This window comes from Suillus fuscotomentosus (genome assembly GCF_016647785.1).
Source record: "Suillus fuscotomentosus strain FC203 chromosome Unknown F5891scaffold_1, whole genome shotgun sequence".
NCBI lineage: Eukaryota > Fungi > Basidiomycota > Agaricomycetes > Boletales > Suillaceae > Suillus > Suillus fuscotomentosus.
Genome location: NW_024539513.1, coordinates 1,329,299 through 1,354,763, shown reverse-complemented (window position 1 = coordinate 1,354,763; position 25,465 = coordinate 1,329,299). Strand labels below are relative to the sequence as shown.

The following is a 25,465-nucleotide window of genomic DNA, read 5'->3' as shown; positions in this document are numbered from 1 at the left end:
CCTTTCATGTCACAATAGGCCCATCTGACAGCTGGTACGAAGTTGAAGTTCCTTCTCATGCTGTAACGACTGCTTCCACTCACTAGATCCTCATGCGACAACTCGACCTAATCGGATCTCCCCAAAGATGTCTAGCAAGTAGACTGTAGCGGCATCCGCTACGAGTAACTGTCATGCCCCAACACAGCTCGGTTGTAAGGCATCTTGTATTCTGTTAGAATCTCGGGTCCATTACAACGGAGTGATGTGCTAACGGAACGCATGGCTGCCAATCTAAAACTTGAAACCACTCGACGTCGAGCGGACCCGAATCGCTTGACGTCGTACGCGAGCAGTCAAGATTTTCGCTACGAAATCAAGGTTTGTCTAGCAGCAAATAGTTATATTGGAGAGATTCGGAGCAGGCTAGCCTCAGTTGAAGTGAAGCCGAGTCGGTGCCGTAATTTGCGCAATTTCACGTGTTTGGTGGGTGTGTTGACTAGTTTTCTATATGCCACGAGAGTGATTTAACTTTGCAGAAAGCATGCCGGCGCCCACCATTCTCTAAGCCAATTCAAAGTCAAGCAGACACATTACTTACTTCCCACCATGGCAGATGGACCATGCGCATGGACGTGCGAACGTGGTCATCCGACTTCATAATCCCACAGATGGATATCTTTACCACTAATTCATGCCTGTCAAATTCATATCAATAGTCCGTACGAACGTGCATCGACGAGTCTCTTGCCCATATAGAGCGGATTAGCGCCTCAGGGACAACATATTTTCACGATGTCTACCCTGTTGTCGCTCTCAAAGGAGGGTAGCTCGGGCGACCATGAGGGTCTGACTTTAAAAGAGACCCGTATCACACCCATCAGGCGAAGTGGTTCGTGGACTTGCGTTGTGGTCGTGCTTGCTTTGGCTCTTGGTTTAGGGCTCGGATTGGGACTGAAGAAGACGTCGAATACGAACTACGTCACGACAAACTCCTCGTTTCTCCTGGATCAGAATTTTGTTGTCACGAATATAACGACAACCAGATACTACGAGTTCGTCATATCTGAAGCAACAGGTTCACCCGATGGTTTCGAGAGAACTATGTTAGTGGTGAACAGTACGCTGCGTTACTCCATACATGATGATGATCCCACTGACTTCGGAATTTCAGACCAATTCCCTGGCCCTCTTATTGAGGTGAACAGCGGCGATGAGCTTGTGGTTAACGTTTTCAATCAATTACCCAACGGCACCACTATTCATTGGCATGGTCAACTTCAAAACGGGACCAACTACATGGATGGCACCAATGGTATTACTCAGTGCCCTATTCCTCCGGGAATGAATTTCAGTAGGTTTGCTTCTTGTGACCACGTTCCACGAGTCTAATTTATTTAGCCTATCGTTTCACCATTGATCCGAGCCAGTACGGCACGTTCTGGTATCATGCTCATGCGTCTACACAGTAAGCATCTGCAGCACATGGTGATTTCTTTTTTGAGACTAACGCAAATAAAACAAGGTACACAGACGGCATTTACGGACCGCTTGTAATTCACTCTCCCAGTGAGCCTATTTTTGGCCAATATGACCGTGACGTGCTCGTCATACTTTCGGGTTCGTATCATTATTTTGTTTGTGTCTGTATTCTCAGGGAAGCCCTCTTGTAGATTGGTATGATGTGATGTCTTCCGGATTGCTTACTCAGTACTTGGGCTCCGCTGGGATTGATGGCTCTAACTATGGTGGAGTCAATCCTGGAGCAGAACCTCCTCCGGACAGCGGTCTCATCAACGGCAAGATGAACGGTTCCTCATTTGATCTTGAACCAAATTTGAGCTATCGGCTCCGTCTCATCAATATGGGCACACTGACAGAGTTCATGTTTAGCGTAGACTCGCACGTGCTGAGCGTTGTTGAAGCAGATGGGATATCTCTTGAACCTGTGAACGTGCACCGCGTCCCTATACACGTCGCACAGCGCTACTCTGTTATCCTGACGACAAATCAGACGGCAGGATCGTACAATGTACGTGGAGAGATGCAGAGTTCTTGCTACAAACTCAGCAATCCCAACCTCAACACGATGGTGCTGGCGACGATGACATACGGTGCCTCGCCAACGACACCGAACACCCAGGATTGGTCGGACGCAATCCCCGCCCTTTGTCTCGACCTCAACAGCACAATGATCGTACCCCAAATTGCCATGGACCCACCCAACAGCACAGATGTTGTTCAGATCTTCATGTCTTTTCAGCAAACAACTCAATCTGGCGGAACGCAGACACTGGCATTCATGAACAGCACGAGTTGGCTGGCTGATACTACAAATCCTACCCTGCTGCAGATGTCAAAGGCCGGAATTCAGACTACGTTCGACTCAAACCAACTCGTCGTCGTCAACGATGATATCACTGTCTTTGACTTAATCCTGAATAACTACGATGATGCTAGCCACCCGTATGTGCCATTGGTTATACACCAGTCCCAGTCTCTTTGACTGACACCCTGTGTAGATTCCATCTTCATGGGCACGTATTTTGGATTCTTGGTGAAGGTGATGGCAGCTACATATCTGGGGTGTCACAACTCAACACAACCAACCCGCCGAGACGCGACACATTGACTCTTCCCGGCTTCGGCTGGATCGTCATCCGCTTCATCACTGACAACCCAGGGCTCTGGGCGTTCCACTGTCACATTGGCTGGCACATGGCTGCAGGGCTGCTGATGCAGTTTGCGGATTTACCAAGCCAAATTCAGCAGTTACAGATACCATCTTATTTGAGTGACCAATGCGCACAGCAGAGTGGAGGTGTGGTAGCCAACTAGCGTACAGTCTTTAGGCATACTCGTATCTTCTCGCAAGTCATGCGCGCTGGATAATTATTATGTAGAGAATGGATGTACGCCGAACGGTTGAACGTAGAGACGACTGAACGTAGAGACGGCTGAGCGCAATCTAGACTAGAGAGAACTCGCGATACAACGACTTAAAATGCAGATGAACTAACAACTGCTGTGAGGCCTACAATTCCAACACCTCCTTGACAGTCTTCCATTGGTGCCCAGGCCAGGCTGCATTACCGCTATTAGCGTTCTCCGGGACGTCCTTGTCGGCGTAGTTGTCCCAACCGGAGCTGCCCCGGCCCTGCTCAAATAAGCCTTGCAAAAGAGTCTGCTTGACGTATCCTTCGGGAAGGGAGGTGACATGCTCTACTGTAATGTTTTGGATGCAGTATACAGGGCGCCAACTTTATTGAAGGATGTGCGTTCTCCCTCGACGCGGAACGAAGCATCATGGAGTTTGGCCGGCGGGAGTGTTGTAAGAACGTGAGCGGTAAAACCTAGATTGCCTCGTAAGTTACTATGATCACTAAAAGGATTATCACAATACCTGCAACGTCATCCAAGGCAGTGGTAGAAAATGATGCATCACCCTTGCCCAGAACCAAGAACTTCCCGAGATCAACTCCAGTGAACTGTGGAATGAACTCCATGAACATCCCGGTCTATGTCAAAAGGTGTTACTAGCTCTCCCGGATATATTAGATAACGAGCATTTACGTATATACGCAATGAAGGAATGCCCGATGACTTCAAATAGTCTAGAATATTGTGAGCGTTCAACAACTTACAAACCAGGCACCAAAAAGTCTCACCAGCAAATTGTGATTTGGTGACCGTGTGAGCAGCCTTCCCTCCCTCTGTAGGCATACCAAACTCAGATGGAACAAAAAGTTTGACACCGGCTTCCTTGGCAGCATCTGCGAGAGTAGACTGCGAAGACAACGCGCCATATGCCAATGCAGAAATGACGACCTGCGTTTTATTCTCGCGGAGAATGGAGGCGACTGCTTTGACGTCAGCATAGTCAGCCGTGGCAATCTTAGCGCCCTCGAGAAGTGGGCTCGATATCGATGCACTCGACGGTCGAAGAAGAGCAACTACTGAAGCGCCTTGCTCAACCAAAGCCTGTCAAACAGTCAGATAAATCTGAGGAAGTATCAATCGATATGGTTGAATCTTGCCTTCACGATACGGCCACCGATTGTGGGGCCTGCGCCTGCAACTGCGAAGGAGGTGTAGGGAGACATGGATGGTGTAGAGAGGAACCAGTGGGAAATAAGCTAGCATGGACATCATTGAGCTGCGGTGCCATGTTCCTGAGAGGATGAGAAAGCTGTAAGTTTATTTTTACTTCAAACGGTACTAGAGTGCTGTCATGGTCCAGTTGCGTCTTTGAAAAAGCGATGAATGAACTGACGTAATATCATCATTCTAAACTCAGCAATATACACTCAGCAAGATACTGGCCAACAGCGTATAGTACTAGCTTTGAATTCTGCTCGTAAGTTGCATCTAATCTTTGTTCACTAAATATTTATGTACAAGTCTCACATAGAGATATAGCTCCTGGTCATGGCCCACTTATCTCAATCCAGTGTTGGCAATGAAGATGGTATTGTGTTCGACAAGCCCCTCAATTCAAGAGATGTACAATCCATTGTAAAGGCAGATATCGTCCACCCATTCTCCACTCTTCATAGCACCGAGCTACCTGAATCGACACGGGTTTGTGTAGCTTCGCATGAAAGCACAAGGTAAAACCAAAGAAGCTGAATCTCCTATTCGACTGGATCAGGCGATAAGCCTATTCGGTCCTTCAAGCTCCAAGCCACCACCGTTAAGCTCGCAGATAAACAACATTGGCGTGGAAAAGGCATCAACGGTTCCTCAGAAAACTTCCCCATGCGTAGACAAGGACGATGCGAAGAGCTATGGCAAGCTTAAGGAAAAGAGGAAGCCCCCTGGAACGACCGGCAACGATACTGATCAAGGACGTCCACTCAAGCGGGCTAGATCTGAATGTGCTAGTGCCAAAGAACACGAAGATTTTTACATCTTGGATGCCAATACTGTCATCGAGGTTGATGGGGTGCTGTTCAAGCTTCATCGTTCGAGGCTAGTCACCAAGTCATCATTCTTCGCGCAGCTTCTTCAACATGACCTCAAAGATGATTTTCTCGACAATGGCGTGCGGGTAGAAAATGATGGCAAAGCGACGGTGTACCACCTCGGTAATATTACTACGGTGGACGACCTCGTGGCTCTCTTGAAATTTGATGATAACCCAACGTAACACCCATTATTATCTTTTGCATGAATCAGTCTGATTATCTTTAGCGAGTATCACTTTCAACCTCCCCCATTCTCAGTTGTCGCCCCTGTTCTCCGTGCTGCGACTGCCTTGCGCTTTGAGACATATCGTGTCTGGGCAGCTCGAGTTCTTGGGCAAACATGTCCATCCTCCCTGGCGGATTTGACCCCCGAGCCGATACAAAATGCTGTGGAAATTGTTGCCCTTCCACGCTCATGTGAAGTAAATAGCGTTGTGAAGTGTGCTTTGTACGAACTTGCCAGGACTCGTCGGATTGGTCTGCCGGGGCTCGAACAGATTGGCCATGCAGACCAGAAATGTGTGGAGCTCATGAGAGAACTGTTGGTTACCACCTGGTCAGAGATCGCTGTGCGAATTGGCATGTCGTCTTGCCAGCACGATTGTGCGCCAAAGGCCGACGTGTTTTCCCCCAAGAAAAAGAAGAAGTCTTTTGCACCGCAAGGTACTGCTGTATTGCTTCCTATCCAGTTAAAACTTCTGACTCGTATTCTTTTCTTGATCTGTGTCAGAAACACATTCATGTTCCTTTAAATCCGGCAAGCAACAGGCTACTTGGGATAAATGTGTCCATGACTCTGGGCTGTACACAAAATTTCTGTTCGATTCAGTGTGCGGTGCCCAGGCATTGATCGACATTCCATGGGGGGAGGTGGGCTGGTGCTCGGATTGCATCCAGTCAAAACGAGCTACGTGGAGAAAGATACAACAAAAAGTTTGGAGTGACATGGACAATTGGATCCCTAGTAATGTTTGATTCTGGAGTAAGATGGCTTTACACCATTCCCGAAAAGACAAGACTGTCTGAGATGCGGTGTACGTGAACACTTCCCAGCATACCACCTGCTAACTTTGGCTCTTCGCCATTATAGACTCTTGTTTGATGTTCCGAACCTAGTCACATCTATTCTGACTCATCAGTAAAGGGTTTCACGAACAATTTTAGGCCTCCTCTGCAACGATCATTTGCACGATTTTACAGCAATATGCTTCATTGTTCCAGTTTAGCCTTGGTTGCTCGCTTCCACGTACACAAATGTCACGATGTAGTATGGGTCATGAGAAAATAGTTAACTAACAGAAAAATCAAGGCATAAGCTCGAGCTGTAAGTGGGGTCAGAAGTTCACCTGCTCCGCAGCGCCGGGGTGAATGTGGTTTCAAAACTGTGCATGTATAGTAGGCCCCTTTTATTACACCGTGATCTCGTCTTCGCTTGGGAACTGCTGATGATTGAGAGCCGGCTGACTGTAGAAACAAAAGGCGTTCCCGAATGTAAGCACCAACCTGGCATTACCAGTCTGAGCATGAGAATGGACGACAGGATGACATTGGCCGCAGCCACTTGTGCTGGCAAACGTTTGATAACATGTCAATAGAAGAACCACGCGGGCGGCGGACCAAGGCACCAAGACTAGGAGTTGGCTACAGAATTTCGCTATCCATACATGGAAGAGAGACATAGGGCAGCCGAGCGAGCAGATGGAGCGCCGCTTCAACATCACAAACGTCAGCAAGATGCGCACACAATATTGACAACAGGCTACGCACACCGTGACAGTCTGGGGGCACACGAACATCAGCCAACTGTTTCAAAACAGCATCAACGGGCAAAGCGCCAAATCGCCCACGTTAAGGTCTTTCGTGCGACGAACACTACTGCCAGAGAGAAAGCCAGAAGGGGAGCCCTCAAACTGCTCGAATGATTTGCGATTATGGTAGGGCTGTGCCGGAAACGAGCAGGAAAGTGATCCATGAATGCAATCACATATGGCCGGCTGTTAGGCTTAGACCCACCACTACTCACGTACCCAGCCCAGCGGATAACCACGTGAAGCGATGCATTGTCTTTGTGATCATCGATCATCCATTAGCGCTTAGCCCTAAGGTTGGTGTCAATGATGAATATATGTACGGTGCTCACGCACCAAGTGGTTCAAGTCCCCGGCTCCGCTGAGTGACGAATACGCTTTATGATTGGTAGATAAGTATCTCAGTACCGGACCCCGGTTCCAGGCCTGCGGAAGGAACCGGCACCTAGTTCGCACAGCCACAGCCATTTTCTTCTCTCGTTCCACACTCGTGTCTCTCACTCTGTAGGCACAGCCCAACCTCTTCAGTCGCACCAGAGATGAAGCTAGACATAAAGATAAGAATCATTTCTTGCCAACCTTGTCGTTGCAAAGAAATGGTTCTTATCTTGATGTATCATATGGAATGATATAGTAGCCCAATGTCATTTACAAATTCGTTGTTGAGAACCGTACTTGATTCTGATATTACGCGGCTGAATCCATCCTCTATGGGAGCAAGTGGAGCGAATTCATAGAAGTTTGGCAGATACAGTGCGCCTGCTGTCTGGTGCAAAAGTTCATCTGGTATGGCACCAGCGTTGTACAGGCTCATTACTGTCCCAGAGTGGCCATGTGGGTTTTTCAGCTTCCAGTCATGCACCCCTGCCGCCGATTTCAGTTTAGCCCAGTGTCTGTGCAGAGTCCTTACCTTTCAACTCAGGCCCGGTAGATGAGGCGCTCCTACCCTTCGTCGGTGAGAAGTGTTCCTAGTTTGGAGTGTTCAGAGGCAGGTATAGGATGCAATGATCGCGGTGATAAACTTATCATCTATCGCACTATTTTCTATATCGTCCAAGTCCAGCCTATTCTGTCTGTGCCAGAGGCGCCTCCAAAGTGATTTGAGGAAAATCGGAATCACGCTTCTTAAGGCCTGGTCTGCGGTTGCTGTATCATGAGCATAATGTCAGTGTTCATTGCAAGATTCTCGCCCCCGCGTCTTATCTATTTGTTCAAACAGACGCTAGTTCAGGAGAAGGCGAGAGTCATTTTCCGCCTTCCATTCGTCCGGTCGAGATGACTGATAATGCAATAGTTCTGAAGAAACGTTTTCCAACAAGGCCATGTTATCACCAGCCATCTGGCCTCGCACAACCACTCTCGTTTCTCCATATATTTCCCTGGACGGATGATTGCAAAGTATTTCGCAGGCTCGCAGACATTTGGTCTATCAGCTGTCTAGGTTTAGACTCACGTACTTGGGTTAGCAGATAATCATACGAAGTGATACATGGTCTTTGTGATCATCCATAATCTGCTGGACCTGAGGTCGGTGTTAATAATGTATGTATGTATGTATGTATGTATGTATCTCGTTCGGTGCTTTACTCGTACTTAGCAGTATGGGCTCCGACAGATCTTGCAAAAACGCAAATTCGACGCACGATTTGCAGTCGCATGCGCGCCACGTTGCGCTGGTGCAACTAAGTGTGGCCGATGCTTCATTGATAGTTTGACAGATGTACTCAAAGGCTTTCATCTTCATCTTCTTGCCATCTTGCTACTTGGTGCAAGTCTGGATTACCGACTTCCAGTAGCGATACAACAGGAAAAGGGTTTGTCTACATAAACCTCATCTAAAATATACTTTGAGACACCATAACTGAAATAAATACGACGGATCCTCGACCAAATATCTCCTCCATGCGCAACACTCGACAACTATTTCCTACACAGTACTGCTAGTCGGTACATGCACACGCTCCTGGAAGACGATCGAATTCATGCTAGTTTCTGCGTCGGATTCGGCCACGAGTTTAGCGTGATATTGTCGAACGCTAAGGATGAGGCGTGGTCCCAGCACAAACATCTGCACGGACAGTAAAATTTGCAAAGCACCATTGAGTATCTCAGCTGCTGCAGAATTCGAATTCTACAGAAATGATGAGCAGTGGCCACATGTAGATGTCAGTGACATGTTGGCGCACCGCGACTTCTGGAGAGATGTTAACAAGCTGGAGGCAAGAGACACCGGCAAAGCTAGCACATGCGGAATTTGAGCAGAAAACGATAAGCACATTCGCATTACAAGCTCACCTTGCAAAATAAAGCACGTGAGATTCCATCAACACTCTGAAACAGTCCCCGATGGTCGATCCCGCCAATGGGCCGAGTCGTCGCAGGTCACGGAAGTGCTTAGCAGCGATCCAGACTGAAAGACACAGTGCGAAGACCTCCCAAACAGTGTTGAGCATCCAAACCATTGATATCAGAAGCTGGGTATCCCCCTCAGATACATCAGCGCACATATGAATGCCAGAGAGTATTAATTCCTCTGGTATTTGTCCAATGAGCTGTGTTCTTCAATTCAACAAGTAAAGCTTACCCGAAACGGAATAATACTTGAGTCCTATGATCGTGATTACTCCGCAGGCAATGTTTACAGCTAGGAAGATAATAACAAGGAAGATAAGCATCCTCCTAGATCTCTGATACATGGCATGCAACCGAGCAATCATGATGACTTGAATCATATTTCAGTCGAGTCAATATCACTGAGGTATCGCAGCTGCGCAACTCACCTCCCAACATGGCAGTTACGACCACATTTGTCCCATTTAACGCATAGATTATGGCATTGCCTGAAACACCCGATTAGCGGCCACCCTCGCACTAGGATCAGACGGTCCGACTCACACCTATTGAGTGATTATGTGGAGCCGAGTCCAATGGCCAAATCGCACTCACCCCTACAAATGAATGTATTCATTGGATAGGAATGAAATGATTGCGGAATATTCACTGCATCTGTCAACGAGACCAACGTAATGTATTCTGTGTGCCGCCGGTTAGAAGAATCGAACACGGTACATATGAGACATACCCATAATGGTAGTACTGATAATGAGAGACGGGCCATCAGTACAGCAACAACTTTTTAGCCTCGATTAACATACACAGAATATGGTATTCCAACATAGCGTATCTAGAACATTTTTGAGTCAGCCCAGCCACCAACCATGGTATGATATAAAACGAGGTACGGACGACTAGGTACAGCACAGTCATGAGAGACCAGCGTTGGGTCTGTCACAAATTCATTGTTTTTGCTCTGCTATGGGACTCTGTGACTCACCCAAATGAGGTCAATCTATGATACCATTGTGAGCAAGTTGGGTGCTCCAGAGGCAATAGGATCAACTTACCTCATCAGTAAATTCTCACATTTCTTGAACTGCCTTTTTTGTAACTTGCCGCCGGTTAACTTCCAAAAAAGGTGCGGATAAGCCACGCGCAAGAACTGTGACACCCACTTGCCACAAGCAATTTTAAGTTGAAAAAGCAGATGCCTCCTCTTGACTGGACCTTTTTCCACTCTTATTTTGGCCTTTTTTCGATAATTTTGCCTTTGTAAGTAGTGCAAGTGCTAGCAAAAGTAGCAGCAAGTAATAACACTTATCTCACTTATTTTCTACTTGTTTGCGACTTAATCACACTTTTTGAGAGAAAAATGACGGCAAAACATAGCATTTCAAGCGACAAGTAGATTAAGTATAGAAAAAGTTGGACAAAAGACACTAAAAAGGAGTTTCAGAAGCAGCAATTAGCGAAGCAGTAGCATACTATGAAGCAGTGAAGCAGTGAAGGAGATGCATGCAGTGGGCAACAAGAAAGACAACAACTAGAACCCTATGAGTGCGCGCTCATCCTCCGAGTCTTCGTCTGGAGCGGAGGGTGCACCGCGCCTCTTAAAGGCAATCTCCTTCGCCTGTTCCCAGATATCCTGGATGACTGAGTCTTGCAGGCGGTTGATGGATGTCATGTAGCGCCTGGTCATTACACCAAAATTAGTGTCCGAGAACGCCTTTCGAGAGCCGCTGATCTTGCCCGAGGACTTGTTGAGAGAGTGAGGGACCTTGACGGCCTTGCCTTTACTGTTCGCCTCCAATTCGCTGACAAGCGTCTCGGAAGCGATAAGGCGGATGGCACGTTCCACCTAAAACACAGGAAATAATTAGCCGTGCTGTGAAGAGAGGGCAGGAAGATACATGCCACTGCAGTGCAAAGGCTGAGTGCACCTTTTGCATGCGCTGTTGTGTGATGGTCGCCAATAGCACCCAAAGTAGCGCATGCGTGCTGTGTGAGTACCTGAATGATAAGCTCAGACTCGAAAGGGTTCTCCAATTTCCCTTCCTCCGGGATGTTCCCATACAGGAATGCTAACTTGACAAGTAAGCTCTCGGAAAATGCTTTGCGATCTTCATCAGTCTTGACATCATCTTGCAATGACAGGAAGTTTGTGTATACCGTGACAGCCGTGGTGCCAATGCAATTGCGCCACTCTGATAGCCGTTGCAGAGCCTAGGAAAAAATAAAGGTCAGACATGAATAGTGTCAAAGATAACTCACTATAGCTATAACGGGTCCATCATTCGTGACGATATGGGGGATATCTTCATAGACAGCATCCCAGGTGTCCTGTATAGTAGCGTGGAACGTTGCTTCCGACTCGATACGACCCCAGACTTCTTCCTGGTCTCCAATAGCAGAAATGAGAGTGGGAATGAAGGTTGTGCTCCACCTAGCCACTGCCCGAGGTCCTCCAGGAAGATGCTTGATCCTATATGAAGAACGGGGGAGGATCTCCACTGTCACCTCTAACGGATTCGTGGGACCAGCCTGAGGTTTCACAGTACTTGGAATGCTGGACATGCTGCGAGAAGACTTCAGCCGCTTTGCTGCAGGGGGGGCATTGCGTTTGACGCCGACACCGGTCTATAAATTTTGTAGTCAGTAGAATTCAAATAATTGAACCCAAAGCACACTACCGTAGAAGTCAACCGCAAGGACACTGGTTTGTACTCAGTCTTGACCACAGTCTTGACCACAGGCTCGACGTGAGCCACAAACTCGATTTCGGAGGAGGGTGAGTCTTCGTCGACCAGGCCATCCTCGATCATGAGGTCGTCTTCGATCATGAGGTCGTCTTCGATCATGAGGTCGTCTTCGATCATGATGTCGTCCTTGATCACATCCGTTAACATGAGGTCGTCCTCGATCGCAAAGTCATCTGTGATCATGAGGTTGTCCTCGATTAGAGTGTCCTCAATCAAGTCATCGTCAGTAATGTCATCCTCAGCATCTACGAGTTTGCGCTTGACGCTGGTAGGGCGGGATAAGTAGGATGGAGCGAGACGTGGAGGCCGGTCGGCATCATAGTATCCTTTTGGAACCTGTGCAGAAGGAGGGGGTTCAAGATCAGATTCCCTCTCGGTATTGGAATCATAGTCAACGAGGGAAGTTACTGGAGGAGCAGTCTCCGCATTCACTTCAAGATCATCGCCCACGAGATTGAAGGCACCATCATCCGCGGTGACATCAGGCTCAATCGGGTCGAGCTGCTTGGGTGCCAGATTGGCATTGCGATGGGGTAACTTCATTTGAAGTCGAGAATTCTCTGAGACCTTTTGAGAAATTTTGACACCCTGGAAATGCAGTTAGCACATAGAAATAAACTAGATGGTTGGACTCACCTGAGAAGCCTTTGATTTTGACATACGAGCGAGTGCTTGAGAGCGCTCGACTGAGTCGGTTAATTCGTCGTCTGCAAACAGAGTTGTAAAAAGATCCGACACGTCGTTGGCCCCAGCATCGGGAGTATCGATAGGCGTGAGTAAGGCACCACCACTACTCAAAGTGCTCCCCCTGGTGAGCTTAGAGGAGGGAGTGGCACTAGAGATAGTAGTAGAAGGCGCTCCAGAAGCTCTCCCACGGTGCTTCAAGTTGGACTCGGAGGATGGCTTTCCAATGTGAATGTGCGTCCTCCAATTCGGGATACGACCGATATGACTGAATTTTTTAGAACCAGGTGGAGAGCTAGCATCGTCATCATAGACCATAAGATTGAAGAAAAAAAGTGATGTTTCAGTCAGATGGAGCTTCATGGTTAAAACGATTAAATGCCTTACACATCCGAGTCAGACGACTTATCATCATCACGTGCCTGTGTTGATTTGTTGGCGATAAGGGCACCCGCCACATCAATCGCATCTCTCACAGGTGTTTTCACTGGGATCATCATCCTCTTTCCCTTCTTCTTGCGTGCTCCTGGCATCTGCACCTCCAACTCCTCGTCTTCTTCACTCCCAGGATGCTCAATATTGGCACTGGCTGCTGATTTATCAGCCCTGCCACCATTGCCTATAGCGCCAACAGCCTTACCGGCAGCCGTAGTCAAGTCGGTGGTCTCTGGAGCTTTCACAGCCTTTTTCACAGGACGAGGACGAGGACGACTAGGCTTAGGTGCATCAGCACGCGCAGCAGCTTGGTCTGTCTCCATCTTTTTATGAAATGCCGCAACGCGCTTATTAGTTTCCAGTACAGCTGCTTTACTTGCCTTCTTCTCCTCTTCTTCACGTTGGTCGTTGGCGGCCTTTTGAGCTTTGGTACGTCTTTTTGTACGGTTTTCGCCCCCAGTCAGAATATGTCCTGGATGCTGAGTTGCATTCTTAGGTCGAGTCGCCATGCGTTTTGGAGCTGCGCTGGTGGGCATGGTGTCAATGGAGCGTTTGGGAGGGTAAAGAAATTTGAGGGCGATGGTAGCTCACAACAAGGTATGTTTCGTCACCATTCTTCAAAAATTGTAGTCTAAGCTGACTCTGAATAAATATCTACATTGACCCTTACCAAGCTGACGTACCCACTAGATTACCGCGATCCTTTCGCGCCTGCCGCTCCCAAATGTTTGTCTACCAGTATTTTTCACCAGCCCCAGTAGTCTGAATATTAATTTTTACCCATAGTTTTGCTGCAAGGCGTCAATGTTCATCAAGCGCTTCTTGGCAAGCAGTTTGAACATCAACATTTACTAAAACCTGTCCAGCAAGGAGGCAGTTCAGTAACACTTTCGGCATATTTCGGGTGCTGTGAACCCAGAGTTCACTGTATTGGACACCTTCAAGTTTCTGGTGTTGCTCGAACGTCAATGAGCCTATGTAATTTGGGCGCTTTCAAGAACCCCCGAATCTAGCCTTCATTTGTGCATTTAGCCTGGTTTGGTCACATTGGTGCCGGTCCGAATTTCTCGTTCACCTTCAGATATACTTTTCGACTGCCAACATCAACTTGGCCTACAACACATATATGCCTCCCCGCCGTGCTCACCACCTACTTCAGCTTCCATGCCCGGCTCCAGGCTGCGCACGCTGGTTTCGAAACCAATCAGGTCTCACTCAACACAGGCGTTCACTCCACCCAAATATACCTGCTCCAGGACCTCCTCAACCATCCCGGTCACCATCCCACCCTCGAGATTTCTCACCACCACCTCCGGATTTCTCACCGCCTCCTCGGGATTTCTCACAACCTCCCCAGCCATCACCTCCTATGCCCTCTGAACCAACTCATGAGGATTCGGACAACGCTGACGCAGAATTTACCGATTCAAGTGAGCGTTGTTATCGTACATACCATTCGATGTTAAACGGTACGTTCATTTACATCTGTACTCTTGTTGTTTTTGTTTTTGACTTAGATCTATGCTTAGGACGACCATGCACGGCTGATGGAGAATTTCTGCCACATGGCGCCCCTCCAACTCCCATGCCACAAAAGGCTCCTGACGACTGGAGCCCATATCGCAATAGAATAGAATTTGAGGCGGCTGAGTTCGCGTTCAAAAAATGCCATATGTCTGCCAAAAACCTGGATTTCTTATGTGATTTAATGGCCGCAACTCTCGTGAAACACCGCGATGTCCCTCCATTCGCCGATCATAAAGATCTCCACAATGTCATAGATGCGACACAGCTTGGTGATGTCCCCTGGCAATCTTTCTCGGTTCAGTACACAGGAGAACGCCCTGAGGTTGTCCCGCCATGGATGGATGATAAATTCGATGTCTGGTATAGGGACCCTCGCGCGATGGCGCACAACATACTAGCCAACCCCACCTTCAAAGATGAAATCAACTATACGCCATTTCGTGAATACGATGCATCGGACAAGACGCGCCGTTGGAAAGACTTCATGTCTGGAGACTGGGCATGGAAACAATCAGTATGTTTTCCATCTATTACTGCTCGGGACAGAGCTAACGCTTCATCAAGGACATCATATCAAAAGATCCAGAGACGCATGGATCTGTGTTAGTCCCAATCATTCTCGGTAGTGATAAGACTACCGTTTCTGTGGGCACTGGTAACAACGAGTACTATCCCCTCTATGCCTCGATCGGCAATGTACGCAACAGTGTACGGCGTGCTCACCGCGATGCTCTTGTCATAATCGGTTTCCTCGCCATACCCAAAAGTACGTGTGTTGATATTTTAGATTTTATTGCGCCTCATCTGACTTACTGCACTACAGCTGACAAGAAGCATTCAAAAGATGATGCGTTTCGGATATTTCGTCGCCAGCTATTCCACAGCTCGCTATCTGCCATTCTCTCTAGCTTGAAATCCGCAATGACCGAATACGAAGTTGTGCGCTGTGGAGATGGACATTTTCGGCGCATTATATACAGTCTAGGACCCTACATCGCGGATTACGAGGAACAACTAGTGCTATCCTGTATTGTTAAGCATTGGTGCCCGAAGTGAGTATTGGAAGTTGTAATCATTATCCATCTGTACTAACAATACACATAGATGTATTGCAGTTCGAACGAACCTCGACAATGGTGGCATGGATCGCTGTCATGAGCACACTGAGTTCCTTATTGGTGAGCTACATGGGGATGTATTATGGGATGAATTCGGTATCATTGGTGATCTCGTCGTGAGTGGAGCCGGCCGCTCTGCAATTCGAAACTAATATGTATTGTGTAGCCCTTTACGAACGACTTCCCCCGAGCAGATATCCACGAGTTACTGTCATTCGACCTCCTCCATCAGCTCATCAAAGGTGCTTTCAAAGACCATCTCGTCGACTGGGTAGCAAAGTACCTCAAGGCTGTGCACGGGACCAGGCAGGCGGAGGAGATTATGAGCGACATAGATCGCAGGTATGCCCTTCATTCATTATATTGATATTCTCTTCTAATTTAAGTCAGAGTCGCTGCTGCACCATCATTTTCTGGTCTACGACGATTTCCTCAAGGCCGCGACTTCAAACAGTGGACGGGTGATGATTCGAAAGCGCTCATGAAGGTCTTTCTTCCAGCTATTGAAGGCCATGTGCCTGGAGATATGGTTCGCGCATTTCGCGCATTGTTAGAATTTTGTTATCTTGCGTGGCGCGATGTTGTCACCGAAGATACCCTGAACCAGATGCAAGACGCACTTCACCGGTTCCATCGCTATCGCCAGATATTTGATCTCGTTGTTCCTACCTTCTCACTCCCTCGCCAGCACTCAATGATTCATTATACGGACATGATTCGACTTTTCGGTGCCCCGAACGGACTATGCTCGTCAATCACAGAATCAAAACATATCAAGGCTGTAAAGGAGCCTTGGCGTTGGTCAAGCAGGCATAATGCTCTTGGTCAGATGCTTGTAACCAATCAACGCCTTGACAAGCTTGCAGCATCCCGCGTGGACTTTGATGCACGAGGGATGCTCACTGGCACTATTTTATCAAGTGCTTTAGCCGCTCTCAGTAAGATTTCTTTCTCTGGTCGTCTTCTCGCATACTCAAACAGCAACATACAGCACCGGATGAAGATGAACAGGCTGTCCCTCCTATTGCACCACAGCCAGATGCCCATGCCATTGAACCGCAACCAGACATCGATATCGATGACGGTGAGGTAGTTGATGGTCCAACAGTACTTGGTTATGTAGTGCTTGCCAAAACTCCTCGTAAGTGATACCATGCAGCGTCAAATCTCGATGCTAACTATTGTATCATACAGAACGAAAACGGGCGCGAACAGTAGCGGCGTTAGCACACGAAGTTGCTGTTCCAGATCTGCGACGCCTCATTCGACACTTTTTGTTCACTCAGCTCAACCAAGATGATCCCCGCGATCCTGCAGATGTCCCAACTGGTAGCTTGCCTCGGCATGAAGGCAAGCTCCAGGTCTTCAATTCTGCTGCCGCAACCTTCTTTGCTCCCAGCGATCTGAGTGGTACTGGTGGCATGCGACGGGAACATATCCGTGCATGTCCACTCTGGAGAAACGAGTACCCGCGCAATGACTGTGTGTTCATTGACACTGATTCGGACGCTCAAGGCATGCGAGGACTCGAAGTTGTGAGAATTGTATGCTTCTTTTCTTTCAAGCACAACTGGGAAGTATATCCATGCGCTCTCATTCATTGGTTTGAGAAGATTGATGATTGTGCTGACGAAGACACTGGCATGTGGATGGTCCGTCCCAGTTTCCACGAGGGTGGTTCCCGGAACCTTGCTGTTATTCATATCGAGACGGTGTTCCGTGCAGCACACCTGATACCTATGTACGGTTCGGAGTACATCCCTCACGACCTTAAGTTCTACCATTCCATTGATTGTTTCCGCTCATTTTATGTCAACAAGTTCGCTGATCATCATGCGTTCGAGATAGCCTCCTGACTGCCATGTATGGCATAGGTACGTCTTCAATTCAAATTTTGATCTGTTTTTAACGGTCAGATCCCATTAGAATATTTAATTCCTCGAGATCGTGCCTCTATCGACAATGATGGACTGGTCTGGCGAATTCGCAAAGTGGGCGCCGACGCTGAAAATGATCTCGTACAAGGGCAACCCTGCACAACGTCGAAACCTCCAAGGCGACCTGCAGATGGGCCAGTTCCAGGTTCTGCTCACTACGTACGAGTACATCATCAAGGACCGACCTATTCTCAGCAAACTCAAATGGGTGCATATGATCATTGGTAAGTGGGTTTGATTTTTTTTTTTGGTTATGTTGTTCATGCTTGCTATCAGAGGGACATCGCATGAAGAACACCCAGTCGAAACTTGCACAGACGCTGACGCAGTACTACCATTCCCGCTACTGCCTCATCCTCACCGGTACCCTTGCACAGACGCTGACGCAGTACTACCATTTCCACTACCGCCTCATCCTCACCGGTACCCCCCTTCAGAACAACGTTCCCAAACTATTGGCCCTCCTCAACTTCGTCCTGCCCAAGATCTTCAACTCTGCGAAGTCACTCGATGAGGGGTTCAACACGTCATTCGCGAACTCGGGTGTGGAGAGCGATCACGGAGAAGAGTGTCGAAGAGGCTATGAGAAATGGCGAGGAGGACGGCAAAAAGGTTCGTGTTCGTTCTACCTAGTGTACAATGCTACAACGCTGACGGCTTATATTTACAGGCCACGAGACACTGAGACGACACTATCATAACGAATGGTGAGTGCTCGTCGATTATCGGACATCTCAGTACTCACTGTAGTTTGGAATCACCCCACGCGCCTCACGCAACACGTTTCGTCTCGTCTCGATCCCTGCTCCACATCCACCTCTTCATCCTTTTCCAAAAGCCCAACGAGGCCCCCTCCGTGTTCGCCTCCTCCGCCTCCGCCTCTGCTTCAGCCCGAATGGCAGCATCCGCCCTGATCACTACATCGCCCCACTGGCGCCTGCTCCCCCGCCCGCAAACGAACGTTTTTGAGGCTGCCATGGACTGTAATCAACACCATCTCGTCAATCTATCATAGCTAAAATGAGTCTTAGTAGTACTTACTTCACTTCTGTTACTTGCAATTGACGAAGGCACTTTTGATGGCTTATCGCTGTATTATCACGCTTGTTTGTCACGTGCTACCTTTTGATCAATTATTGCACTTGTTTGTCGCGCGTCTCCTTTCGTTTGCATGCGCTCAAGTAAATAATGGTAAATAAGTTGTAATTAAGTTTTAATTTTGCAAATAAGGGCGGCCAAGAAAAGTGTGAATTTACTGATGCTCTTGTGGGAGTGTTAATACTGGAAGTATCATGAGGATATCAGCAATTTTAGAACACTTTGCTGCTCACCCCAATCGTATACCACCACGAGGCCTGCGGCAACTGCAAACCACCGTAACCAGTGGATGTTAGATAGATCGAGACATCACCAAACAATATGACGAACCAATCCAATAGGCTTGACAAACATCTGCATTGATGATCGGCCACCAACTGGGATCATTTGAGACTACGGTCATATTCGAGGATGGGAGGTGTTAGGAGTGTATAACGGTCTAGTATTCATATACCAGCCGCAGGTACAACCCGCGGGTCGACCCGTACCTGTACCACTTGACCCGGGACGGGTACGGGCAATGGGCATGACTCTATTTCTCATTTTACCTGCGGGTAGCACCCGGGTATGACCCGGGTCGACCCATGTCAGGCCCTATACCAGCGGAAGTTCAGCGCTTGTATCACCAAAATGGGCATGATGGCAGTGATTTGGACATTTGTTCATGCTCGAGGCCCTTGCAAATTGATTGAAGTACATAGTCCTCGATTGAATGAAAATAGATTTTCAAACCGTACAGTGTATGTCACTAAGGGACAGCAACTCTCCCCAGGCCGCAATTTTGATCCATATGTGCTTAGATTGAAATTTTGATAGGAAACTTAGACAAAAGGAGCGTAAATCTAAATTTCCGAAATTTCGCCTGATTACGTAATTGTTCACTTTTGCTGTCGAATGCCTCCTCCTACCAAAAGACAGAAGCAAGCGAAGCAGCAGTATGCTTCATCATCGAGGTGCTTTGACAATGGGCTGATAGAAGATGTTTTTGAAGTCTTTACTTCGTCGTGAGGCACTGGCAGCAGCGCAGGGTGGAGACGAGCCTGACGAGTTGCATGCGCACATAGCGCGTGAATCTCTGGGTGTCAACTGTTGCATGCGGAAAATGCTCGCAAATCAGCAAGATTTTAAAGCCGAAAAACCATACATACAGCTCATCATCGAAGCAGCTGGACACAAGTGTTGGTTTCTTCCAAAGTTTCACTGTGAGCTGAATCCCATTGAAATGTACTGGGGATGGGTTAAAACTCGTGTGTGGCCGCATTGTCAGCGCTGACTCATTGTGATGTGACGAAATTCTCGCAGGTTTCCGCAGTGCGGCTGATGGAACATTCCTCACCGCGAAGCGCATTGTACCAGAGCTTCTTGATGCATGCCCCATCAAGACAATACGTGCCTTTTATCGAAAATCTTGGAGATATATGGATGCTTACAGGTGTGTAACTCAACCAGCTTCATAGTTCCTTCTCACAGTATCCCAGGAAAGGTCTTAATGCGCGTCAAGCTGAATTTGCCGTGAAGAAATACAAGTCGCATCGTCGGTGCGGTCCTACATTGATGATGAACTTGGGTGTTCTCGTCGACTAATCGCGGAGTCAGCCGTCAGATGCCGCATACCCAAATAGGAAACTCCGACACGCTCCGCTCGAAATTCACTTTTGGCTAGCGAAAATTTTGAAACTTAAGTTTTTTGAAAAAGTATTCTGATAGACTTACTATACTACTCTAACATAGCACATTTGTTAGGTTTTTGAGACGAACGAGGTATTTCTGAAGGTGTAGATAGAATTACAAGTTTTGATGTCGGTAGTTGCCGCTTTTGAGTGACATACACTGTAGTCACCGGTGAATCTGAAATTGAAAACATTTGATGAGTAAAAATTCGGCCCATATTCTTACACGTGACCATACTCAGTGGATACCGGACCCCGGTGCACTATTTTCGGGGTGATCTTGCTATAAGCTTGCAGACATTGAGTTCTCATGACTGGGTGACTATCCGTAGGGTAAATAATAAGGAATAGATTAAAACGGACTTTAAAACATATTTGCAAAAGATAATCTGAATAGAATACTAAACCGTAGCCTATATGGAATAAACTAATCTGTATTTTCTTGGTCAGAACTCCGATGGAAGACGTACTGCTACAGTACGCTCTGGTGAACGACGCTGAAGAGATGGCACTTCTCGATGACGAAGAAGACGCCACAATGTTAGCAGCCATGCTCGTTGCCGGCGCTGAGCTTGCTCGACTCGATCGCATCAATACATGGAACCCTAGAAGACTTTACCTTTGTCGTGCTCAGCTATTTCCTGATCCACATTGCAATACTCCATGGCAACTACTGTATGAAAGCCAGAATGATCATGCCTTTATTACCACCATGGGCATTGATGCCCCGACTTTTGCATTCATTCTGACTTCTGGCTTTGCCAGCCAATGGTACGAGAGGCCCGTCACACGTCCTGACATCAATTTGCACGGCATCGCTCGCCTGAATCGGCGTTCACTTAATGCTGGTGGGGTACTGGGCCTCATACTTCACTATCTCAACTCCACCATGCAGGAGACTAGCCTCCAACAGATATTTGCTTTGGTTCCCGCCACTGTTTCCCGCTATCTCACATCTGGACTGCCCATACTCTTACAAACTCTCCGTTCTATGACTGATGCCCAAATTCAATGGCCACGGGGACCCGATTTTGAATGGTGTAGTGCGCTCGTGATCGCACGTCACCCATGACTGCAAGGCGCCTTCGGAAGCATCGACGGGCTCAAATTGCCTGTGCAAACTTCCGAGGATGATGAGATCGAAAATGCTACATACAATGGGTGGCTTTCTGAGCACTTCATAAGTTCCGTCATAACATTTTCAGCTGAAGGTATGTTTTCTCGTCTTCTGCTATAGTTTGTACTTAATTTTATATTCACAAAGGCATCGTGATTGCGGCCAGGACCAATGCGCCTGGTAGCTGGCATGATTCTCGCCTCGCATCCCGCATCTATACTCAACTTCAACTCCACACGCCTCCCAACTATTACATTGTCGCAGATACCGCCTTCCCTCGTGGAACATCCTCCATTAATGGGCGCATTCGTGCACCTCTGAAACATGGCCAGGTTTTACGTGGCTCAGTTGCTGAGATAGCGGAACAAATGGCATTTAACCGCGAACTACTTTCTTACCGTCAAACAGCAGAATGGGGTATGCGTGCCATTCAAGGCGCCTTTGGAAGGTTACGTCTACCACTCAATATTGCTAACGAAGAAGCTTGCAGCAATCTCATCGAAATATGTCTTCGGCTGCACAATCTCCGTGCCATCCGTGTTGGAATCAATCAGATACGGACCGTGTACACGAAGCTTTGGCAGGCTACAGAGGATGATATGGATGTGTGGCGAGACTTTGAGAACATGCTATTTTCGGACCAGAGGAAGAAAGATTGAGTTTCGCGCTTCCATGTCACCTTGGAATACCAGTAGATAGGATTGTCTAGTACTGCTGCATGTTGCCCGTCTCGTACATAGGATAGAACAGTGATCTAGTACTGCTGCATGTTCCCCGTCTCGTTTTGAGTATCAAAAATTGATCTAGTACTGCTGCATGTTCCCCGTCTTGTATTAAGGATTGAAAATTGATCTAGTACTGCTGCATGTTCCCTGTCTCGTATCGAGGATCGAAAATTGATTTAGTGTTGCTGCGTGTTGCCTGTCTCATATGAGAGGGACAAGAGGACAGACAAGAGGACAGTCAATTTTTCAAATGGTACATTGGTACCCTAAACACACTGGGAAACTACATAAATTGTATTGTACAATCAAATCTCTTTCAACCCTTCCTTCAAATCTCTTGTGACCCTTCCTTTTGAATGGGCTTGGGCGGTTCATCAGCCAAGTCCTCAAAGTATGGGCGATCAGAATACTTGCGACGTCCAGATGGCCCAACTCTTCGAAGGCGGGGAGCCTTGGGAGCCTTGGGGACCTCGGATGTGGTACTTTCACCCTCGTCTGTGATCCACCTGATGGATCCCCCACCCTCAGGGTACCATTCCTGCTGTAAGTTCTTGCGTTTGGGCATCCGGATATGCCGACGGTGTGTGGATCCAGTCATCTCAATCATCTCGATGTGAAGCTGAGCACGATCACGTTCGCGTTCGGCGTCATACAAATGATTGCGCAAACCAAAGAGCTGTCCCTGTAAGTTTTTGACATTGGCATTTGAGTCTCGGAGCTGCTGGCTTTGGGTCAGCAGCTGCAAAGTAGCGAAGCTGCGATTAGCGCGATCTTCATCACGGTCGCGCTGGGCAGCTGGGTCCAAAGCACCAGAGAGGCGAGTGAGGAGACCTGTAGCAGCAGCTCCTCGAGCGTTGCAACACGGAATGGGGGCTTCGGTGCGAGCAGTGGAGCGTGCAAGAGCAGTGTGCTGAATTGGGGGGGGAGTATGGTCTAACTCGTCCTGAAACTGATCAGAGACGACAGAGTGATTGCCGTCGTCATCTTCGATGTCATCCAGGTCACGCGTGCCCGCACGCTCATTGATAAGTTGATCAATGCGATGTGCACGCGTGACCTCTGGAGGGCAGACACCGTCTCCTGTTGGCTTTGTGGTCTTCACCAGCTGTAGTTCAATGAGTGAGCCGTCTCGCAGTCATAGTATGACACTTCAAATCTTACCTGCTTGAACTTCGTCTCGAGCGAAGTAACTTTGCGTTCAGGCCGGCCATTTGCCTTTGCCCATTGGCCAAACTTGACGTGAACGGCCTGCCATCCACGTTGACCAAGGGGAAGCTCCTGACGGACCATGTCCAGAAGAACTTTGACGTCTGAGCTGGTGTAGTTGTTAGAACCTTGAGGGCGTCCTCGCCGAGCATGCACTTCATCGTCGTCTTCAGCGTCCTCTCGGGAACACTTTTTGAGTTAGCAGATGCAATGTTTTGGTTGGCCTTACCTTTGCCCCTTGGGCCTTTGACCTGGCGACGAGAGCCCGCCGTTTTGGCCGCCAGAGTGTGGCCACGGGCCTCTGCGATAGTGACAGCATCACTCAAGTCAAGATCGGGAGAGTCAGGTAGCGGGAGGAGCGCAGGATCAATCATTTGGTTAGTCGGCACCTGGCAGAGAGGTACACGGGAACCGGATGGTTGTAAGGGTGGCGCAGTGTCCGAATTGGACTGGAAGTTGGCCGGTGTGAGTGCATAGGTGCCAGGAGGCTGTATATGACACAGTTAGTCAAGCGAAAATACATAGTATGGTGCCATTGACGTACCTTATAACTAAAACCCAGTTGGGGCTCCCCATATTCAAGGCCAAAGGCATGTGAAGTGATAGACTATAGTAGTAATGAGCGTCTGAAAGCATAGATGAGAAAAATGAAACTTACCTTGCATATTCCTGGGTGAGGAACCCAAGCGCCGTCTTCGTTGCGTGCATAGGCATTTCCGGCGTCGTTGTAGCGTAATTCTGGGTAGGATGGGCTACTACGAGGGGGAATCATAGATTGTGGAGGGGGAATGTCAGACATTGTAATTGTAGTAACGTTTGAATTGAGATAAAGCTTACCTTGTTGTCCCCAAGCTTTTATAAGTCCCCAAAGTCCCAAAAATTTTGGTCGTCAGACGCACAGGCGTGTCTTGAAGTTGATAGATAGCGAAGTTCACCCTGTAGTGGTTGCAGTAATACGTTAGCGCATACACACATGGATCAAAGCATTTAATAGAAAAAAACACACACCTAACCTCAAAGGATGGACAGTCCTTGTTACTGGACAGATAGAGGTTGATTGGGGTCGGCATTGCTCAAGTTGTCCCTTGGCTGGTCGCAGAGATACGTGATTGCGCAGTTCGGCTGTTATAAATCTTAAAACTTCAGTACAATTTTCTCCAGGCAGCGTAGGTATTGGACCGCAGTTAAAATCCGTATATTCGAAGACGTTGTGATGAAGCAACGATTGTCACTAAGCTCAAGACAAGTGAGGCGCCGACCTCCGTTGTAGATTAGTCAGCGGATCGCAGGGGCGTTAGTGGCCCAAAACGGATATAATCCGTCTGAATATTCTGTAAGGGGGGGGGCCCCCCCCTTACAGATTTAGAGTTTGTAAGAGCCTCAAAAAAATATGTTTTGAACATCCGACGTAAATGAACTGCGGCATCGCGGCACGACTTCCTTAAATGGCATTTTTTATTCTATTATATTCTATTCCGCATTATTTTGGCCTACGGATAGTCACCCACTATTGATCTAACACAGGATTTATTCTCTGATTACCGTAGTGCTCTTATGGATTAGTGCCCTAGCGGGTATATCGCATTACCCGGACTAGAATCCCCATAATCTACATAGATACTGTCTGCGATACTGAAACATAAGCTTTCAGTATCACTGCCTTTTGGTGTAATGGATAAGTGGACGACAGTCTTGGCTAGTGTCGCACTATCTCTGCACCGACCCGGCCTTGCAATATCTGCGGCCTGTATCTAATTCAAATCCACATGTAAGTTAGATCTGTTCCATTAGCTGTCATAGCTCCGTCTCAATTTCCGATCTGATACTGATCTCCGTCTCTGCACAATCGACTTAGTGGGTCACTAACATGCGGTGTTGGGCAGGGCTGAATATACAATCTTCAAGTCTCCAATTGAGAGTTTTCTGCCGCTGTTTGCAGAGGTACCTAATACCGCCCCCTAGAGTCAGCCATTTCCCGGACGTATCAGATCTCAGACCGCCCAATGTCTTGCAATTACGGCAGGGCTGTGCGGGAAACAAGCAGTGAAACGACCCATGAATGTAATAACAGATATCACCATATCAGAGCATATGATCA

The 25,465-nt window shown here is 47.9% G+C and overlaps 6 protein-coding genes across 6 annotated transcripts; 4 read left to right on the top strand and 2 right to left on the bottom strand.

Moving 5' to 3' along the window:
* Nucleotides 1-507: 507 nt before the first annotated feature.
* F5891DRAFT_19185 (multi-copper oxidase) lies at nt 508-2,906 on the top strand. Its single transcript, XM_041370859.1, has 6 exons — nt 508-1,099; nt 1,154-1,333; nt 1,381-1,447; nt 1,505-1,599; nt 1,653-2,445; nt 2,502-2,906. Exons 1-6 carry the CDS (start codon nt 775-777, stop codon nt 2,815-2,817), a joined length of 1,776 nt encoding a protein of 591 aa, XP_041234135.1. The 5' UTR covers nt 508-774; the 3' UTR covers nt 2,818-2,906.
* Nucleotides 2,907-3,013: 107 nt separating this feature from the next.
* On the bottom strand, nt 3,014-4,082 carry F5891DRAFT_1124304 (NAD(P)-binding protein; the record flags this gene model as incomplete). The annotated part of the gene is made up of 6 exons (XM_041363876.1): nt 3,014-3,199; nt 3,241-3,332; nt 3,383-3,497; nt 3,553-3,593; nt 3,648-3,960; nt 4,017-4,082. The coding sequence occupies 6 exons, from the start codon at nt 4,080-4,082 to the stop codon at nt 3,014-3,016; spliced, it is 813 nt and encodes a 270-aa protein (XP_041234134.1).
* Nucleotides 4,083-4,300: 218 nt separating this feature from the next.
* F5891DRAFT_19189 (uncharacterized protein) lies at nt 4,301-6,166 on the top strand. Its single transcript, XM_041370860.1, has 5 exons — nt 4,301-4,336; nt 4,381-5,124; nt 5,173-5,609; nt 5,677-5,980; nt 6,037-6,166. Exons 2-4 carry the CDS (start codon nt 4,577-4,579, stop codon nt 5,919-5,921), a joined length of 1,230 nt encoding a protein of 409 aa, XP_041234133.1. The 5' UTR covers nt 4,301-4,336; nt 4,381-4,576; the 3' UTR covers nt 5,922-5,980; nt 6,037-6,166.
* Nucleotides 6,167-10,634: 4,468 nt separating this feature from the next.
* Nucleotides 10,635-11,665, bottom strand: F5891DRAFT_937294 (uncharacterized protein; the record flags this gene model as incomplete). Its single annotated transcript, XM_041374088.1, has 3 exons — nt 10,635-10,949; nt 11,009-11,314; nt 11,363-11,665. 3 exons carry the CDS (start codon nt 11,663-11,665, stop codon nt 10,635-10,637), a joined length of 924 nt encoding a protein of 307 aa, XP_041234132.1.
* Nucleotides 11,666-14,095: 2,430 nt separating this feature from the next.
* F5891DRAFT_1180077 (uncharacterized protein) lies at nt 14,096-17,470 on the top strand (the record flags this gene model as incomplete). Its single annotated transcript, XM_041365870.1, has 9 exons — nt 14,096-14,438; nt 14,499-15,010; nt 15,061-15,262; nt 15,320-15,548; nt 15,601-15,730; nt 15,781-15,956; nt 16,005-16,552; nt 16,606-16,755; nt 16,809-17,470. The coding sequence occupies 9 exons, from the start codon at nt 14,096-14,098 to the stop codon at nt 17,468-17,470; spliced, it is 2,952 nt and encodes a 983-aa protein (XP_041234131.1).
* A 202-nt stretch (nt 17,471-17,672) lies between these two features.
* On the top strand, nt 17,673-18,024 carry F5891DRAFT_911880 (uncharacterized protein; the record flags this gene model as incomplete). Its single annotated transcript, XM_041373639.1, has 2 exons — nt 17,673-17,783; nt 17,830-18,024. Coding segments are annotated over 2 exons (306 nt in total), but the record flags the coding sequence as incomplete, so codon positions are not given.
* Between the last annotated feature and the right edge of the window lie 7,441 nt (nt 18,025-25,465).

Excerpts from the sequence above, each read along its gene's own strand:
- F5891DRAFT_19185 (XM_041370859.1), top strand. The coding sequence starts at position 775 with ATGTCTACCCTGTTGTCGCTCTCAAAGGAGGGTAGCTCGGGCGACCAT. Across the intron at positions 1,334-1,380 it reads TCCTCCGGGAATGAATTTCA|CCTATCGTTTCACCATTGAT; the intron begins GTAGGTTTGCTT and ends TAATTTATTTAG. Across the intron at positions 1,600-1,652 it reads CGTGCTCGTCATACTTTCGG|ATTGGTATGATGTGATGTCT; the intron begins GTTCGTATCATT and ends GCCCTCTTGTAG.
- F5891DRAFT_19189 (XM_041370860.1), top strand. The coding sequence starts at position 4,577 with ATGAAAGCACAAGGTAAAACCAAAGAAGCTGAATCTCCTATTCGACTG. Across the intron at positions 5,125-5,172 it reads AAATTTGATGATAACCCAAC|CGAGTATCACTTTCAACCTC; the intron begins GTAACACCCATT and ends GATTATCTTTAG. Across the intron at positions 5,610-5,676 it reads GAAGTCTTTTGCACCGCAAG|AAACACATTCATGTTCCTTT; the intron begins GTACTGCTGTAT and ends GATCTGTGTCAG.